Source organism: Colletotrichum costaricense (genome assembly GCF_030867565.1).
Source record: "Colletotrichum costaricense strain IMI 309622 chromosome Unknown Scaffold_9.1, whole genome shotgun sequence".
In the NCBI taxonomy this organism is placed as follows: domain Eukaryota; kingdom Fungi; phylum Ascomycota; class Sordariomycetes; order Glomerellales; family Glomerellaceae; genus Colletotrichum; species Colletotrichum costaricense.
Window position 1 is genome coordinate 1,253,388 of NW_026848238.1, and position 19,032 is coordinate 1,272,419.

Consider the following 19,032-nt stretch of genomic DNA (forward strand, 5'->3'; position numbering starts at 1 on the left):
CCGCACTCGTCATTGTTGGTTTCCCACCGGACTTCCCTCCCTCTCCCGCACCATACGGCAATCAACAACCCTTCCCCCGGTTTGCTGAGCTTGGTTTACTGCTACCACTCCGTACTGGTATCCCTACTCCTCCGCCCACACAACCCTCCTCTTCCTCCTCCAAGTGGTCGTCCAATGCTTTGCTGCACATTGTCAGCACACCACCACCAAAACCATAACCATCGCCCTGCTTGATGCAGGTGTTGGGGAAGGACAGGGCAGGCAGGCCCACCTTGCGCTTTTTCAGCCGGGGCGGACTCAGCTATCACCATCTTTCGGTGTGTGCGAGTCTCCTGTAATGGAGCTCTCTGGAGGCTTTTACCTGCTTGTGGTGCAAAAGCCTCCCTCGTGTACCTTACCTTACTCGTGATATGACACCGTCTTATCATCGGGAAATCACTTACCTTATCAACAAAGATTGAGCGTCAAAACTCAAACCCGCTGTTCCCAGCAAGACTGCATTCTTCCGGTCGCCCATCCGGTGCTTGTCTTGTCTTGTCTTGTCTTGTCTTGTCTTGTCTTCTCTCCCCGCCCCTGCCTGTCTTGTTTTGCCTGTTAAATTCACCCTATTCCACTTTCTCCAGTCTTGTTATCTCGCCTTCAGCTGCCACACACACTAGAAAACAAGGCGGCTACAGAATACACACCAATCGCCTGAACAAGGGGAAGGGAGCACGTTCTGCTCTTTGCTTTGACACACCGCCTCAAATCCATGTACTAATTGCAGCTTCCGCGCTCTCTAGGCTCCCTGTTACTTGTTGCGCCCTCTTAGTCGCGCCTAGATCAAAAGCTCGTCCAGCCCCGACTACTACACCCAGCAGCACCCCCGATCATCTTCAACTCGGCTGCAAGTCGTTGTATTTCTCTTTTCTACGTATTCGAACAAACCACACAGTCAAAATGTCTACCGCATCAGTACAACAACCGATTATCCCTCCCCGACCTTCTAGGAGTCAGGATAAGGAGGAGAACACCAACACTTCGTCTCTCCCCAAAATCCCTCCTCGTCCCATCAAGCGTTTCGACCGCTCCGTCTCTCCGAATCCCGATCGATATGCGCCCTCTCCACTGAACGAGAGCCCTTTCTCAAAGAGCCCCAAGGCTACCCGTTCCTCGCCGAGCAATGGCTTCCTCTCTTCTCACGACCCTATCCATCACCGCCCCGGTAGCGTGTCTATGCCTTCCGTTGGTGAGGAGGGTAACGAATACGATGCCATCAACGATGGATTTGTCAAGCCGCCTCCCAAGGCACCTTCATCTCCTGAACACACCCGCTTTGCTGCGGAAGATCTGAAGCTTCACGCTCCTAAGCCCACTGTTCCGGCTCAGAGTGCCAAGCAGAGAGTTATGGCAGTGACCCGCACCGATTCGGATAAGGCTGCCTCCTTTGGCATTGGCAAGCCCAGCAGTGACGACACCAGGCCCAGCAGTCTCAGGAAGAAGGCCAGCTCGAGTGCCCTGTCTCAAAAGTCAGAGAGTGCCTACGGCGATGAGGAGCATGGCATCCCCGAGATTGGCCAGCGTGTTCCCATGAACCCCCACTTGGGTGACGTCCAGGCTCCTTCTCCTGCTCCTGGTTCTGGCGCTGCCCCCGAGAGCCTCAGGTCGGGAACTCCGCGAAACCACTCCCGCAAGCACAGCTCGCGTGGTTTCAACGAGCTCCCTCCTGGCAGCTACGGTCTTCATGGCCACAGCACAGCTTTGCCCACCGACAAGTTTGAGAAGGCCTGGTACGACAAGCACCCAGATTTCCTGAAGAAGGACTGCAAACCTTCTCTCCACGACCGCCAAAACGACTACGCCATGAGCAGCACGGATCTGAACAAGATTGTCAAGGAGACCCACAGCCGTGGTTCTGGCATGGGTAAGTCGTGCAAACATAATTCCACGAGTATAGAGGCAGCCACTAACTTGAACAGGAACCTCCGCTTCATATGTTGGCACCCCCAGCGAGGAAGTTGGATACCAGGCTTCTGCAGAGTACACCTCTCGCATCTCCTCCCCTGAACTTCAGCGCATCAAGTCTCCTCAAAGTCCCTCGAAGGATTCTCATCCTCAGGTTTCTGTGTCTTCTCCGGACAATGCGACCGGAAGCGATGACGGTATCGTCCACGTCGACGAATCTCACAACCGCCGCAGGAGTTTCGTGTCGCACGACCCTGGACACGAGAACAAGTACAACGCACCTATTCTGGCCGAAGACGAGTCTGGAGGAGACGTCCACCCGTATGACCTCCAGCCCGCTGTTGAGCCCCCACCAGAGCGCTCCGGCAGTGCCTTTGAGATGGAGAAGCCGAACCGTCCCACAAGTCGACCCACTAGTATTTACAACAACAACCAGTCACAAACCGACCTGGTACACACCCCACTTGAGGATGTTGAAGAGTACGAGCCACTCTTCGACGAGGAGCGCCCGGAGGGCAAGAAGTCTGAGGCCGAGGCAGCCAGCTCGAAGCCTCGTCACAAGTTCCCAAGCAAGGACGTCTGGGAGGACGCCCCCGACAGCGTCAACTATACCGCCGAAGTTTCGACCCCGGAGCCCACAGAATCAGAACGACCTTCCTCCAGACGCCGTTCCGAACTTCCCACAGAAAACCCCGCCTTGGAGTTTGCCCGCAGACAAGAAGAACTCGCAGAGCAGGAAGGCCGTGGGGTAGATGCAAAGCAGATGAAGCCAGTGCCTGCCGCTCTCCAGAAGGCCAAGGAAGACGCTCGCCCGACCATGTCGAACCGGTTTCCCAGTCGCGACGTCTGGGAGGATACGCCAGAAAGCGCCATGCACGAGGCTATCGTGGACACACCTGAGCCAAAGGATGAGTCCCCGGTAGAAAAGCCGTTTGTGCCAGCACGCCCGCAGAAGAAGGGTTCACAATCGAGCGCTACCGCAGAACCACCTTCCATTCCTGAGCGGCCAAGAAAACAGAACTCGACAAGTGAGGATAAGGCTAAGCCGGCTGTCTCGGAGAAGTCAAAACCTCAAATTCCTGCTCGCCCTACCAAGACCCTTCCTTCCGGCGTCGACTCCAAGGAGCAAGACTCTGCTCCCAAGCAGAAGCCAGCTATTCCTGGCAAACCTGCCGGAGGCAAGATCGCAGCGCTCCAGGCCGGTTTCTTGTCTGACCTTAACAAGCGCCTTCAGTTGGGACCTACAGCTCCGAAGAAGGAAGAACCCCCCGCGGCGGATGTTGCTGAGGAGAAGGAGAAGGCGCCCCTCGCTGATGCTAGGAAAGGTCGTGCTCGTGGTCCCCAGCGTAGGGCTCCGGCGGCGAAGAGCCCAGCTCCCGCAGCTGTTGAGGCCAAGTCCGGACCTACACTCTCATTCTCTCCTCTCAGAATCTGCTGGAGCATTGGCGATAGCGGTGTTCTAGAGGTCGACGACGGTTCCAAAGAAGAACCCACCAAGGAGCCGGTTCCCGAGGTCGCCAGCACGGCTGCAGAGACCAAGGAGATCAAGCCTGAAGTCTCGGCCAAGACGGAAGCACCCGAGGTGCCCGCCACTACGGAACCTGCTGCAGAGACTGCGGGAGTGGCCGAGGCTGAGGTTCCTAAGCCTGTGGAAGCTGAAGATGGGGCTGAGGCGCCGAAGGAGGTCGTGAAGACCCTGGCGGCTAATACTGCTGGCGAGCCTGTGGTCGAGGCGACTCTCGAGAAGGGTGCCGACGTCGAGCCTGTTAATGTGAAGCAAACCGGAGGCGAAGCGGCATAAAATGTTGCAGAGTGGCCGGTACGAGAGTGAGTGATTGGTGTGTTATGACGCAAAAAAAACAGCACTAGACCGACATTCTGTTGGCGTACAGTTTTTTTTTCGGTTTGATGGTTTTCGGGTCATCCAACTATACTTTCACGTTCCCTAACTTTGCCGTATGACTTTGCAGCGATTTGTTGAATAGGTAGCAATTTGATACTGCGTTTGTTGTCTCTTTCCGATGGAAGGACAGCCTCGCCTTCCGCGTCGGCTTGTGGATGATCGCATACATAGCCTGGTGCGTGATTTTGTCAAGTGTTCCCCAAGGTAATGATGTAAGACTAAGCGCAGCTCCTGATATGAAGAACAGCATGGCCGGCACATGTGATGAGGCACTGCCTTGCACACCTCTAAGTGCCTCGTGTGGAAAAAAGGCCATGTTGTAGAGGGTGAGTACATTTGTACGTGTGGTATGACGACGTAGTTTGCATGCTTGTGATTGTAGGCTATGAGGGGAGTGCTGACTCTGAGAGATGTTTGCCTTGTTGCTGAACCTGCGAGATCTGAACTAAGCTAATAACCTATATCTAGCATAGAAAATAGAGAATAATTCGATTCGGTTGTTACTTTACATTGTTTCTTTTTCAAATGCCGCGGCATTGCCCCTGTGACTACTTATCCCTGACGAAATCGTTGCGCTTGATGGAATGTATAAACGATTTCCCGCGACATGGAGTTGGTTTATGAACAACTACAGTATACATCCAGCCGTTGGCTCTTCAGCTAAGGCCAGGTACAGGTTCACGTCTGCGTTGATTCGTGACTGGTGTCCAGAGACGGGATACTGGTGTTTTTCAAAGCGCTCTCGAGAGGAAAATAACTCACCTTGGGAACATACCAGCCCTCCCTACATATGAACAACGATATAAGCGACTCGGGGAGGTCACCACCAGGAAAGCTGGACCTTTTTACTTTCCAAAACCCTCTTTCCATTGGTGCTCCCTCCGAATCAGCCAGCGATTCTGAAGCATGTCATTAGATGTTAAACCACCGCTCCCACAATTTTCTTACTCTACATGTTCAAATCGTAGAATCAAGCGCTCGCCTACGGGCCGCGCCGTGTATGTATCATCCTGCTCGATACCCGTATCATCAACCACATGCGTCGTGAAATTCGTCCAGATTGCTGCGGCTATGAGTTTCATCTCTGGAGAGTAGCGAAACAAGTCAGTAAAGGCAGAACTCTCTGGCACAAGAAGATGAGTTTGACCAGACATGACGGGAAGGCTCACCATTCATTGCAAAATTCGACCCAACGCACATCCTTCCCCCGCTCCCGAAAGCCCAGAAATACCGCAACATCTCCCTCCGCTGCGCCTCACTCGTGTTCCACGCGAGCCAGCGGGTGTGGTCCCAGACTTCCGGGTCCGGGAAGACGGCTGCGTTGCGGTGGAGGGTGTACCCCAGCGCCGCGACGCGGACGCCGCCGGGGACGTGGAAGTCGCCGAGGCGGCAGGGCGGGTGTGAGTGCGGGGTCTGGCGGGGTTCCGGGCCGGGGATCGGGGCGTGGAGGCGGAGGGTCTCCATTATTACGGCGTGGAGGATGGGGAGGGCGTCGACGTGTTTCGGGTCGGGGAGGGAGCCGGGTAAAGAAGCTGCGTTTGTTTCTGTTGCGTTTGTTGGCATTTTGAGGTCTGGTGAGAGGGTGAGGAGTTCTTGGCGGAGAGACTTTTGGAGGCCTGGGGATCGGGAGAGGTGCCAGGCGAGGTAGGTGAGTGCTATCCCCGCCGTCTCTTGGCCTGCTAGGACCTGGTCTAGGATTTCGGAGGCGACTGATTCATTCTTTTGGAGGATTGTCGTCGGGTAGAGGATGGAGTCTTGCCCGTTTACGCGGCGCTCTTTTTCGATGCCGGCTTCCATTGCGCAGAGGACGACCGGTTCGTCCGCTACGTCTCTTTTGTCTTCTTGACCTTTTTCTTTTTCTGCAGCAGCAGTTCGCCCCTCCTTCTGATTACCACGAACGTACTCCCTCGCCCCCTCGCAGAGCCGCCAGTTCCAAGCCCAAATCTCGGCGTTGGCGTCGTCCACCCACGACGGGTACAGCTTCCACAGCCCCATCCCCAGCCGGGTAACGAGCGCGTTCAGCCGCGGGGTCTCCTGCGGCCAGAAGCCGTGGCTCGCGCGCGCGAGGTAGAGTTGGAGCCAGTGGTCCCTGCAGGCCTTTTGGCGGAGGAAATCTGTGCTGTTGCGGAGGCCAAAGGTATAGGCTGTGATGAAGTCCATTGTGGAGGCGAGGAAGGTGGAGAAGACGTCGATGCCGGCGCCGGGGGAGGGTCCGGGGTTGCTGGTGCCACTGCTGCCGGTGTCGATGTCGGTGCTGGTGCTCTTGGTGTGTCTGGATGATGAGGCGGAGAGTAAGGGGAGGAGACGGCCGAAAAGGATGGCGCGGGCTTGGGCTTTGGCGGGTTCCGAGGCGTGGATGAAGGATTTGGCGTAGGCGTTTGAGACCATGCGTTTGCGGAGGGAGTGAGGTTTTGAGGCGAGTGTCGAGAACATGTTTGGGACGCTATGAACGTAGTTTAGCAACAGAAAGCTCTCTCTTGTGACTGAGATATCCCATGATCGCCGGTAAGTAGACTCACCCGTAGTTGTTAAAGATGGAGTACCACTGGTCCTTCTCGAAGCCGCCCTGGTACACCGTCTTGAGGGCATCGTAGCCGTCGACGCTGAGCTCGTTGGGCCCGATGCGCACGACGGGACCGAGCTTGAGGTGTGCTCTGTGAAGCGTACGGTTTTGGCGGTTGGATTTCCGCGTATATAAGATCCAGAGGGGGGAGATGTGACATGACCAGTGTGGAGCCGGGATCTTGGACAGGGGAGAGAGGAAGAGTGGTTGTAGGATGAGGGTGTAGAGTAGCCATGCTGCTGCGCTTGCAATTGCGACGGGAACCAAGTTGAAGCCCATGTTGGTAAGTGAAGCTTGCTGGTATGTTTTAACTCATATATTCAAAGGGTGAGTTGATTTCCTGTGCGATTCGGCGATCTAGCTCCGGGGTTTTCGTGTAAGTCAACAAGTTAGACTCCTTCGTCTATTGAGACAAGGTGTTGAGGTTGGTCAAGCCCGAATATAAAACAAATAGTAGCAATCACTCGAAAATCCGGCAACTGCGCCTCGAGTGACAAGTACGCCCTATGCCCGACTCATAGCCAGTCTAGAGGAAGTCAAAGTGGTTGTTATCGTCGAGCTTATCACTTCCCTCGCCAGTGTTATCCTGGGAATTGCTCTGAGTTGTCATTGACCTGCACTAACAGCGGGGTCAACTGCATTTGTCACTTGGTGTCTCATGAACTCGGACCAGGCCCAAGGTACGTACACGCATCCATCACCTACCCATGGGGTGTGAGCAGACTGGCCATCTGCCTTAAAGCCACGCCCTGAGCTTACAGTTGCCGTAGCCGCTTTACATGCAACTACCGGGGGCCTCTGTGGTGTCATAGACAAACCCGACCAATCCTAACTGGGCCTGACTCCAGGCTGCCACTGCACGGTGCCTGGTCATTGTGACTCTTTTGTACTTTGTTTGACAACTTCAACGTCAACTAATTTCTTACAACACTTTCAATGCCTTTCGATTGTTGCCGTCCCCGGGATTTGATGAAAGACTTTTGATATATTTATACAAGAAGAACACATGGTCTGGAACTAGGTTTCTTGTACAAGTTGCTTCACGGAATTACCCACACAACCTTAGCTAGAAGACTTTGTCAACTCCCTTGCCACTTTCCACATCCATCACATACACATCTCACTCGTCAGTACGGATATCTCAACACCAAGCCCCCTTCTCTCCGAGCCTATCCCCCTCTCATCGTATCTCAATTGGCATTCCCCTTACACTCCATGTCACTCAGATACCAAACATCAAACCAAATAAATAGAGTCCTCAGAAGAGACTCTTGAAAACCAAAGAAGAAATGTTTGACCAACTCCCAGACGACATCGTCTTGGAGATCGTCTCCCATCTCAGAACCGCACGCGATGTAGCCCGCCTGGCATCGTCGTGTAAGCATCTGCACTCCCTCCTCAACGAGGACGGCTGGCGCACCTTCGTCAGGACCTGCTTTCCCCTACACTCCCTGCCACTAGGCAAGACTCCGCCCAAATGGGATGAGCTGGCAAACACCCTCACCCGCCAGGCCCGCGCATGGGACATGAAGGCCTTCCAGACGACCGCCTACACGGACGACCGCCGCCAGGACGGGAACTACTTCACGGGCTTCACTAACGCCGGCCGTCCCTTCTACCCCGTCATCGATGCTCGCCTCGTCTTTGACAAGAGCTGGGAGCTTGCCACGTGGGGCGCTGGCGAGGACGTCGTGGGCCGCTTCAGGCCTCACAACAGTCGCGGCGAGTCCGACGCCTGGTTCCGTATGGGGGGCAAGACGAACGGCTACGAAGCGGGCGTGGGCGACGTCACTGCCATCCACCTGACCGAGCCCAATGGGAAGCTGGGTATCCTCGTCGGCAGGGCGAATGGAGATTTGCAGCTCGTCTCAGCGACCCCTGGTAGCGCCGGCAAGGCTCTCTCGACCTACAAGATTCCCACGCCCACTGGAGGTCTCGAGGCTACCACGTGGACGTCTATCGGGTCCATTGACACCTTACCGAACCAGACTTCAGTGATCGCGGGCAACCGCGCCACCGTCAGTCTCTTCTCCTTGGACGCAGATGAGACCGCCGCCGCCGCCGCCGCCCTCCCGCTCGACTCGCAGACCTTTAACGTTCCAGGCCAGGGCGACAGGAAGCAGTTCGTTCACTCCGCAAAGGCCCTCAACAACGACACCATCGTCTGCGCCCTCTCCAACGACACGGATCCGATCCGCTACCTCACCGTCACCCCCTCAGGCTTCACCCCCAACCTCGCTTCTAAGAACCACTCCCTCCTCGCCTCCCGCGGCATCGACACGGAAAAGAAACAGACGGTCCGCGCCATCCAACCAATCAACCCGGGCCCGGCAGGCGCAGGCCACACGAACCTCCTCCTCAGCGCCTGGGACGACGGCACCATCCGCCTCCTCGACATCCGCACCCCGTCTCCCTACGACGTCCTCTACCGCGACATGTACCAGCCCTTCGAGACGCACTCGTCCCTCCTGACCTACGGCTCGGACCACTTCGTTGCGGGCAGCAACGAGCTCGAGGCCCTCAAAGTATTCGACTTCCGGTGGTCTAAATCCTACCACCACTCCGCCGCCCTGCCGTGCTGGTCCGGCACGCCGTTCCCGGATCCTCTCAGGGGCACTAGCAGCCGCTCCCTGAGCATGCGCGGCGTCGGGTGCGATCACCCGCGCGGGAGGGCATGCGTCTGGCACGAGTACTCCAGGAGGGATTACTACCGTCCCAACTACCGCTTCCACGTGATGCCCTTCCGGGACGCAGCCCGGTCGTCGACGAGCCGGGTTTTCTCTCTGGCGAAGGCGTCGGACGCGTCGGACTCGTTTTACGTCGGGCTCGCGGGCGCCGTGGCCGAGTTTGCTACCACCGTCCCGGGGGAGGCGGAGCAAGACGAGGTCGCGGCCTCCGTGGCGGCGGCGGCGGAGAAGAGGGGCTGGAGGGCGCGGGCGTCGCATTTCAGCTTTGCTGAGACGGAAGATGGGTTGCTGACGCCGGGGATGTCGATGAGTACCTTTATGCCGAGGCTTGCGCAGCGGTTCGGGGACGAGGTTGGCGCGCCGCAGTTCCGGGAGTGGTGGAGTAAGACGCCGCCCAAGACGGCGGCGTGGCATCGATGGGATTCGAGCTTTTGGCGGCCGACGCATTTTACGTTTTGAGGGTTGGAAAAATAGAAAGACAGATTTCGGGGAGTTTTGATAGTCGAGAACAAAGGATTAGTGAAAAGACATGGAGAAGGGAAAAGTTAGGGGGAAAAGGATTAGCCATAGTCGAAGGGAAAAAATACCCGCATAGTCTTGATACGACCGGGCCGTACATAGGACTCGGACAGAGTTTAGAATACAGTTAAATCTACATAGATATGCAATGATCACCAAGCATCAATCGCTTCATGGCATTCGCCGCAGAAACTTCGTTGTCGTCTAAAATAATTGTTCTCTTATTTAATACGTATCTCCAGTTACCACGCCGCATCGCCGCCCTACCGCATCCCCCATCCCCCATACCCGCTTCTCTCCTCCCACCTCGACCATCGCGCGGAAGGGGGATTATATTATTGCAATCAATGAAAGAATCAGTGGAGGAAGGAAAAAAGTACGTAATTCATATAGAAAGAAGGATAAGAATGCAAAAGCTCAACCCCCCTCACGGGGGGCCTGCGAAAATCACCAGGCTCACTCCTTACGTACTATTCCTCAGCTGTATCGGTGCTGGCGATTTTTCACGAGAGTCGAACTCGTGACCCATGGGAGCGGGGCAATTCAAACGAGGACATTCCCCGCTACGCCATGGACCTTGGTGACAATTCGACGTTTATGGATCAATTGTATGCCTCTCCTCCCTCTGGCAAACTTGCGGCCTGAGGGAAGCTGAGGAAATGATACAGGTTGGAGTACGCTTATATTCACACAGGTATACACAAGCATGACCTTACAACAATCACTCTACAATCTCGACCGTAGATAACGTGTCATTACATGTGACAGAAGTACACATCACCATCGGCTATTCCGCTCACTGCCCTGCCCCGCGTTACCTCTTCTTTCCCGCTCGAGCATTGCGTCAAACTCGGCCTGGGCCTTATCCTTCTCCGCATTCCTCTCCTTTTCAGCGGCATCGTACGCATAGTAATCGGCACCCTTAGCCTCTTCCTGTTGGCTCTGGTTGGCATTCCCAGAAGCTCGCGGAGGCTGTCTCGAGGCTTGCCGCAGGCGATCCCACGCTGAGCCGGTGCTAGAGGGTGATGATGACTGGGCTCTCGCGGCGGGCGAAAGAGGTGATGCATCATCATAGTCCAAGTCGTCTGAGGATCTGCTGCTGCTTCGCTGGGGAGAGCTCTGCTGGCCCGAGCCCCATCCTGATCGGCCCTCGGAAGATGGCGGATCTCTCGAGTAGCTTGTCGGAGAAGAGTAGTTGGATTCCGAGGGTAAACTGTACCCTCCCGTAGAGCTCGAAGCAGAGAGTGTCTCGTAGTCCCTGTTCTGCGCTGACCCGTCGTCCCCAGCGCTGCCTTCGCCCCTCCTCTCGAGGATTGCATCAATGTGGGCCAGTATCTTGCGATACTCATCAATCCTTTTCTGTATGAGCGGAGTTGTTTCCCTGATCTTTTCATCCGACTGGGGCAACGCGGCCAGCGACTTTTCGAGTTGGCTGATGGCTTCCGCAGTCCGGTGGCGCTGGCGCTTCAAGGCGGTGACTGGCATTTTGTCGGCCGTCATCTGGACCAGCCTCTCCGGCTTCATGTCCTTGCGGAACTGGTTGAGGCGCTCATCTCGAGCGGCGGATGCCATGGCCACTGAAGTGGCATATGAGGCGACAAAAGGAGCGATGCCGAGACTGGTGAGGAGGAAGTAGGCCGTGAATCTTGTATTGTGCCATGCGCGATTCGCCAGACGACCCTGGAGAAGCGGCCTAGAGGCACTTGGAAAGGCATCGGGAGTGAATTTGATAAAGTTGGGTTGCCAAAAAGGGAAGCGGTAGGTGCCGCGGGTTTGCCATGTCAAGAAGCCGGCCAACGCAACGGTGACGGGGACAGTCCATGCCGCGGTTGCGGCTTCTTTGTAGGCTAGTTGGCTGAGGACGTTGACCTCATCCTGGGTGGGTTGGCGGCCCATGCCTGCTGCAGCGGTGTCGAGCATCGCTTTCACATTGTTAGAGTAGTTATCGGGATTGCGGAAGAGTAGGCGCTGCAGGAGTGTGAGCTGCGGCGGTGGAATCTGGTATTCCGGGGACCCGACGATGTCTAGGTCGTAGCCATTGTCGTCGCTGGAGTTGGGGAACGCCATCTCATTGGCTTCACAGCCAGGTCTCAAGTGACCCGACAGATACGAGGCGAAGCTATGAAAGGCCGGAGAGAGTCGAGCTACCGAGTTGGCGTCAGATCGATTGCTGAGGTTCGTGGAGGTATGGTATGGTCAACCTTCTAGAGGCGGCTCACCTGTTGGTGTTCTTGAGAGTCCTGACGTAGTCGGCCAGAGCTCTCAGGTGGGCAGTTGGAGCTCTAGTGGATCCACACCTGCATCGGCAGAGTGGAGACAACACCCCGAGCTTCCCGGGCTATCGGCAGAGAGTTTCTCCATGTCGACTTCGGGACGTCGGAGCACGCGCTGTATCGCCATTCCGTGTCACCGGTGTATCGCCAAATCTGGTCATTGGGCATTCCCCTTCTCGTATGATACTCTGTATCAACCGAAACGAAGAGGGACATCAACACAGTCGATGCTTGCAGTATCTAGCAAGAGATGATAGACCTTCAGGATAAAAAGGAGAGAAGATGGCCAGGCCGCCTCTGCACTTGATTCACTGTGGTTGTGTAAAGGAATGTACCATGTGTAGTTGGTAGTCTAAGTATTTGACAGTCCAGTCAGTCCAACACGAATGTACCACGGGGATGAATGGGAACATTGAGTAAGTACTAACCTCAACGTTAGCCAGGATACTACTGGAGACGAAGCAATTACAACTGTAAAATTCAGGTATAAATACACGGACAGGGACATTGCCTTCCGCTCCACACAACATGCGAATGCAAGACATTCCGCAGTGAGTTCAATTGCGCTTGCCCAAGGTGCAAAGTCGATGTGGGCGGAGATGGACTTGTTCGTTGCAGGGGCGATGGCCCTGCGCGTCCACCGCCAGGTCCCTAGATGACCCACATATTACCGGGAACGTGCATCGACGCGTATTAAACAAACGTGGAGCTAGAACGCGTCCCAAGCGCGTCGAGGGACAACCACTCTAGCACTTCCTGAGGGGCCCCAACTGCCTCTTCACACCCTTGCGCTGACATGATTGGAACTAGCGACGACGTTCACGATCTCTTGTTTTTGGCACTCGAGAAGCCGAACCCGCCGATATGCCTCTCAAGAAGTCATACTCGGAACACGTTGGTCTCCCATCGAAGGTTAATAGGAAAGCATACCCCTCCATACGATATTTGCTGACTTTGTTACAGAACCGCTCGTGGCAACGTTCGAAGAGCAATCCAGTGAATGCCCAAACATCTCGACCTTTGGCACCCGTCTCCGACAAAACGAAAAACAAGCTAAATCAATTCCAATTCCAGACTGGAGCCAAGGCAGAGACTGCCGTGCAGGAAAATGGCACCGCAACGGAAGATTGGGTTTGCCAATCCCGAGACGATATCGCTATCACCCCATCGACGAAGCTGAGCTGGCACGACCTGATGGCGTCGAACGCTCCCAAGGAAGAAAAAACACAAACATCTCCTACCGAACGAATCCTGTGGAACAATGAGAGGGACAAGAACGACTTGAACTACGCTGCTGCCCTTTCGCCAATGATGCATAGGAAAGGCCGTAAACGGGCCAGGAGCTCGTCGCCCATATCATCCCCCGCACAAAACGAAAAGCCTACCACGCCTGCTGTCAATGTGAAGAAGCTCAGTGAGGCATTGAAATCGCCACATGCAGACCCGACCTTGGAACTCTGGGATCGATTCTCCCTGAGCAGCAATGGAATTGTTACGCCACTCGGTCTTACGAACCCCACGCTCGCCAATCTCATGTTCTCTTCATCACCACGGAATTTCAAGACGGCACCTGCACAGGCAGGTGACAGCAGCCTACGAAGAGCAATCAGTTGCGGCCTCAACTGGCCAAAGAGGAGAAGAGTTGAACGCTCGGATGCGCCCTCGTTTACTAGCACATTGACGCGGGAGACGACCGATAGTTCAAAGAACTCACTCGTAACAGCTCTGCTGGACACTGTTACGGGAAGCATGCAAGAAGATAGCCCACCAGATGATTTCGATCCATTCATCGACCAGGACATGGAGTCCCCGTCTCTTAAGAAGAGAAAAACCAACGCATCGAGGCCGACATCGCTCTCACCGTCGAGGAAAACAACCCGAGCCCCGAACCTACAGCCTGCGGAAAATACTTCTGATATCGGTGTCGCCCAGGATCTAGGTCTGGAACGGCAAACGAAAGCGGCTTCGGCGGAGTCTGAATACGGAGACGTTGACTTCGACTTTGACGAGTTTGATGACGACACCTTCCTCGAGCTCGAAGCAAGCATCAGTCTATCAAACTCCAAACAAGAGGCGAGGCCAAGCACTCCTACTCCCGCACCTGTTTCTGTGCAACCCACCAAGCAGAGCAGCACTGGCTTGGATGACGAGTTCGGTGACTTGGACGATGATATTTTCGAGGCTGCCGAGGATATTTTGGAAAGCGCAGTAGCGACGGCCTCCCAATTGCCGGCGTCTGCAAAAACGCATCTTGACGCAACAAGTGTACCTGTCCCTAGACAAGACGACTTGGACGATGCCTTTGGAGACGACTTTGGAGGAGACTTCGACTTCGATGCGGCAGAGCTCGCTGCGACTCAATCGGTCCAGAAGCCACAAGCCTCGCCGGCGGAAGCTGTACGTCCCAATCAACGACTACCACGGTAGCAAACGCTAAGATGAAGGTAGACAAACCAAAAGCCCAAAGCTATCCAGCGATATCTGGTGACCAATGTCCTAGAAAACGAATACACTGACGAGCGCGGGCTTTCTCGATTAGAGAAGGTAGGTTGGTCAAGTTGATCCAACAACAATCGCTGACGTGTGGCCAGATTCTCATCATTCAAGCGGAAGGTAGCAAGGCCATGAAAACGATCCACCTTCGAGGTGATTGGTTCGAGACGCCGGCACACGCAAAGGCATATGTGCATGTTATCGGAACGTTTTCAGTCAGTGGACAATGCATCATTGATGATTCTCACAATATCTTGATCCTACACCCTGATCAGTTGGTATCGGCTACCGTCGTGGCTGATTCATTTAGCTGCATGCGCCGAGCAGTACTACAGGACCGCGTCAAAGCGACTAGCGAGGCTACTGCTCCCTTGGTGTACGGAACGATGTTGCATGAAATCTTTCAAGAGGCTCTGATGGCGAATCAATGGGACCTTCGGTACCTCAGTGGTGTCATTGACAGAGTCATGGAGAAGCACATTGAGGACTTGTACAAGATCAAAGTCAGCACCAGCATCGCTAGGGAACATCTCCAGTCGAAGATGACGGAGTTGAGCTGCTGGGCCACGGCTTTTGTAGCCTCTCAGCCGAATGTATGTCATATCTTCTTCTCTCTCCTGATAGTCGCTAATTTTAGCAAAAGGTCGATGCTGTTGTCCTCGACCGCAATGGCAAGAAAGCCAACATGTGCGTCAGCAAACTGCTCGATGTCGAGGAACATGTTTGGTCGCCCATGTACGGACTGAAGGGCAACATCGATGCTACCGTTCAAATCACTTTGCAGGACGGCAAGGATACCAAAACGCTGACAGTCCCATTCGAAGTCAAAACGGGCAAACATGCCAACAGCAATCACATGGCGCAGACTGCGCTCTATAACCTGTTGCTTTCCGATCGTTACGATTTGAACATCGTTTATGGCATTCTCTACTACATGGAAACGTCGCAAACAATGCGCATTCCCACCATCCGACACGAGCTACGCCATATGATCATGCAGCGAAATCAACTAGCTTGTCACATTCGAGAGCGGAGTGTTCAGCTGCCTCCTATGAAGAGGAGCAAGAACATGTGTGGAAAGTGCTATGCGAAGACGTCTTGCTTCATTTACCACAAGCTCGCCGACGACGGCGATGGAGAGACGAGTGGCATGGACAAGCAATTCGACGAGGTTGTCAAGCACCTTACGCCAAAGCACCAAAAGTTCTTCCTCAAATGGGAGAATCTGTTGACGAAAGAGGAGAAAGAGACACAGAAGCTGAAGAGAGAACTCTGGACGATGGTCAGCAAGGACCGAGAGAAAGTGGGAAGATGCCATTCCGACGTCATCATTGAAGAGGGCTCAACGTCTGAGGACTTGGGCACCTCCAAGATCAACCGGTTCAACTACACGTTCGTGAAGCGAATTGCAACTCCAGGCCATTCTTTCCTAGAGTCACAGTTGAATGTTGGAGAACCTATAGTTGTTTCCGATGAACAGGGCCACTTTGCTCTCGCCTTGGGCTACGTTACTTCTGTTCGAAAACAGAGAATCAGCGTAGCAGTCGACCGACGCCTACACAACGCTCGCATCAAACAGCCTGGCTTTGACGAAAACGACAACCAGGTTTTTGCTAGCATCATGGAGGTCGCCCCTGAGGGCTGCACCGCGGATCAATCTCAGGGCAAGATCAAAGAAGCGCCAATCCGCTATCGTCTTGATAAGGACGAGTTCAGCAATGGCATGGCCACAGTCCGAAACAACCTTGTACAGATCATGGCGGAAGGCGTCTTCGGGTCTCGAGAGATCCGCCGCGCTGTGGTGGATTTGGTACCCCCGAGATTCAAAGCAGCACCCACGCAATACGTTGTAGCCGATCGGGAATCTCTGAATGTCGACCAGCATCGAGCGATCGAGAAGGTGATGAGTGCACAAGACTATGCGCTAGTTCTTGGCATGCCTGGCACGGGGAAAACGACCACCATTGCACACATCATTCGGGCTTTGGTCTCTCAGGGCAAAAGCGTCCTTCTTACTTCTTACACACACACTGCAGTCGACAACATTCTCCTGAAGCTAAAGAATGACCAAACCCCGGTTCTCAGACTTGGCGCTCCAGCTAAGGTCCACCCGGAAGTCCAGCAATTTGCTATCCTAGCTGGTCAACCTATGAACTCTTTTGAGCAGATTAAGGAGGCGTGGCACGACACGCCCATCGTTGCCACCACTTGTCTCGGCGTTGGCCATGCTCTTTTCAACGAACGCACCTTCGACTACTGCATTGTTGATGAGGCCTCTCAAATCACGCTGCCTATTTGTCTTGGACCAATCAGGATGGCGAAGACGTTTGTACTTGTTGGTGATCACAATCAGCTTCCTCCTCTAGTCCAAAATGAAGAGGCCCGAGAAGGCGGGCTTGATGTGAGCTTGTTCAAGCTTCTCTCCGACACCCATCCGGATTCGGTGGTCAACTTGGAGCACCAATACCGTATGTGCGAGGATATCATGACTCTCAGCAACACTTTGATCTACAAAGGGAGACTGCGGTGTGGTACTGAGGAACTTCGGTTCAAGAAACTTGATGTGCCCAACATGAATGCGCTGAAGAGCCTTCACTACGATTCGGCATCGACGCTCAGACTAGGGACTCCGAAGTCTGTATGCACTTCCATCAACCAAAACTGCTGCTGGCTCCGAGACTTGCTGGACAGCGAGGCTCGAGTCAGGTTTGTCAACACTGATACCATTCAGCCCCTTACGAGAGAAGAGGCAAAGGGCAATCGGATTGTCAACCCGGCTGAAGCACGTATTGTAGTTCAACTCGTTGAGGGCCTGCTTACAATAGGTGTACCCGATGGGGAGATCGGAGTGATGACGCACTACCGCTCTCAACTATCTCTGCTTAAGCATGGCCTTCGCGGACATGTGGGCGTGGAAATGCACACCGCCGACCGATTTCAAGGACGAGACAAGGATGTCGTAATTCTCTCCTTGGTTCGGAGTAATGAGAGCTGCAGCATTGGTGAACTCTTGAAGGATTGGCGACGTATCAACGTTGCATTCACTCGCGCCAAAACCAAGCTACTCGTAGTCGGAAGCAAGAGCACCTTGAAGGGTAGCGGAAAGGACGAAATGCTCAGCAAGTTTATCGGTCTCATGGAAGAGAAGGATTGGATATATGACTTGCCGCCTGACGCATTGGATAACCACTATTTTGACGACACGGCGACGCAGTTAACAGCCAGTGGTGTGTCTCCGATGAAAGTGAAGAAGAACACCAGTCCGAGAAAGGGTGTCAGCCCAAGAAAGGCCCCAAAGCTAGCCATGGGGAAAGAAAACCTTGGAACGGGGCCTAAGCGGGCGAGAATTGGAGAGAAGGTACTTATGAAGGATAAAGTCATTCTCAGGGATATACTTAACGATATGACGAACGGTGCTTATTGAGGATATCGCACGGTTTGGAGTATCGGCAATTGGTTCAGGATTATGAGATGTTAGGCGTTAGTTGGACTATCAAAGACGGAAATTCAGGACGTCGAAGGGTTCACAAAGGAGACAATCATAGGTCAACTCAATAGTGGCATTTCACATAATTACTAGATCGTATGATGAGACTCTGCAAATCATGGTTCTTGAGGAAATCGCATAAGAGCTGTCCACCAATTAGATGGTCGCTGAGATGTACCGACAATTCGGGAACTTGATCTCAACGGAGAGGTTCTGACGCAACTTGACATCAGAGCAACAAAAGCTACGGAACCCATTCACGCCATCAAATGCTTCCGTCAGTGTTCAGGACCATCCCGTTGAATGACGAAAGAGGCAAGCACTTGCCGGGGTTCAGCTGCTCGAAGCGGCAGCGGATCGGGTGGAGTCGGCAAGGAGCACGTGATCTTAGATGACTAACGATCCCGACATGGGTCCGAGAATCCAACTCCAATCCAACAACCTCACCCGTGAGTGCCAAACGACTCAACAGCCGAAGTACCGCGCGCCCGCGAACGCAACCCCCATCCGCCCCTCACCCATCACCGAAAATACGTCAATTGAGACGTCCTTACCTTCCACTCGCTCCTCTCTCGAAAAAGAAATTTACCTTTCTTCTCGACCCGACGATGACGGCGATACGACCGACCGCGGCCATCCGCGCCGCCCGCGCCATCAAGACCTCTGCGGCCGCTGCCCCGACTACGAGGGCTTTCTCCGTGACGGCCCGTCGCGCTGGTGGCGGTTCCGACTTTGATCCCCCTTCCGGCTGGCTCTGGGGCGTCAAGCCCGGTGAGAAGTACGAGAAGGAGGGCTGGGAGACGCCTTTCTACACCCTGTTCTGCGGAGGCATCATCGCCACTGGCGTTGTCCTTGCTTTCAAGCCTGATACTTCGTGAGTGGCCATTCTTTCCGCCGCATAGACCCGTCGACATGGAATGCATCGAATAGAACTTGAAAGGCTCAGGGTGCTCTCGATATCGGTTGTGCCGGGATGAGGCAATTTAGACATCAGGATTGTTTGATATGTGGCTAACATTACCTGCCCGCACTACAGACTCGATACCTGGGCCCTCGAGGAGGCCAGGCGGAGATTAGAAAAGGAGGGCATCCTGCCGGACCCCGAGAAGTGAAATGGAAAAAAAGCCAATTTCTGCGACCACTTGCAATGAACAAACCACTGA

At 54.4% G+C, this 19,032-nt stretch overlaps 6 protein-coding genes across 6 annotated transcripts; 4 read left to right on the top strand and 2 right to left on the bottom strand.

The window, feature by feature from the left end:
- Positions 1 to 939: 939 nt before the first annotated feature.
- CCOS01_09251 (uncharacterized protein) lies at positions 940 to 3,745 on the top strand (the record flags this gene model as incomplete). Its single annotated transcript, XM_060457410.1, has 2 exons — positions 940 to 1,903; positions 1,959 to 3,745. The coding sequence occupies 2 exons, from the start codon at positions 940 to 942 to the stop codon at positions 3,743 to 3,745; spliced, it is 2,751 nt and encodes a 916-aa protein (XP_060312110.1).
- A 1,046-nt stretch (positions 3,746 to 4,791) lies between these two features.
- Positions 4,792 to 6,689, bottom strand: CCOS01_09252 (cytochrome P450; the record flags this gene model as incomplete). Its single annotated transcript, XM_060457411.1, has 3 exons — positions 4,792 to 4,931; positions 5,017 to 6,290; positions 6,367 to 6,689. 3 exons carry the CDS (start codon positions 6,687 to 6,689, stop codon positions 4,792 to 4,794), a joined length of 1,737 nt encoding a protein of 578 aa, XP_060312111.1.
- A 1,010-nt stretch (positions 6,690 to 7,699) lies between these two features.
- Positions 7,700 to 9,556, top strand: CCOS01_09253 (uncharacterized protein; the record flags this gene model as incomplete). The annotated part of the gene is made up of 1 exon (XM_060457412.1): positions 7,700 to 9,556. One exon carries the CDS (start codon positions 7,700 to 7,702, stop codon positions 9,554 to 9,556), a length of 1,857 nt encoding a protein of 618 aa, XP_060312112.1.
- An 837-nt stretch (positions 9,557 to 10,393) lies between these two features.
- Positions 10,394 to 12,057, bottom strand: CCOS01_09254 (uncharacterized protein; the record flags this gene model as incomplete). The annotated part of the gene is made up of 3 exons (XM_060457413.1): positions 10,394 to 11,735; positions 11,836 to 11,913; positions 11,984 to 12,057. The coding sequence occupies 3 exons, from the start codon at positions 12,055 to 12,057 to the stop codon at positions 10,394 to 10,396; spliced, it is 1,494 nt and encodes a 497-aa protein (XP_060312113.1).
- A 696-nt stretch (positions 12,058 to 12,753) lies between these two features.
- Positions 12,754 to 17,806, top strand: CCOS01_09255 (DNA replication factor Dna2; the record flags this gene model as incomplete). The annotated part of the gene is made up of 5 exons (XM_060457414.1): positions 12,754 to 12,801; positions 12,853 to 14,286; positions 14,338 to 14,433; positions 14,481 to 14,975; positions 15,026 to 17,806. The coding sequence occupies 5 exons, from the start codon at positions 12,754 to 12,756 to the stop codon at positions 17,804 to 17,806; spliced, it is 4,854 nt and encodes a 1,617-aa protein (XP_060312114.1).
- Positions 17,807 to 18,477: 671 nt separating this feature from the next.
- Positions 18,478 to 18,981, top strand: CCOS01_09256 (NADH:ubiquinone oxidoreductase 11.6kD subunit; the record flags this gene model as incomplete). Its single annotated transcript, XM_060457415.1, has 2 exons — positions 18,478 to 18,743; positions 18,906 to 18,981. 2 exons carry the CDS (start codon positions 18,478 to 18,480, stop codon positions 18,979 to 18,981), a joined length of 342 nt encoding a protein of 113 aa, XP_060312115.1.
- Positions 18,982 to 19,032: the final 51 nt, after the last annotated feature.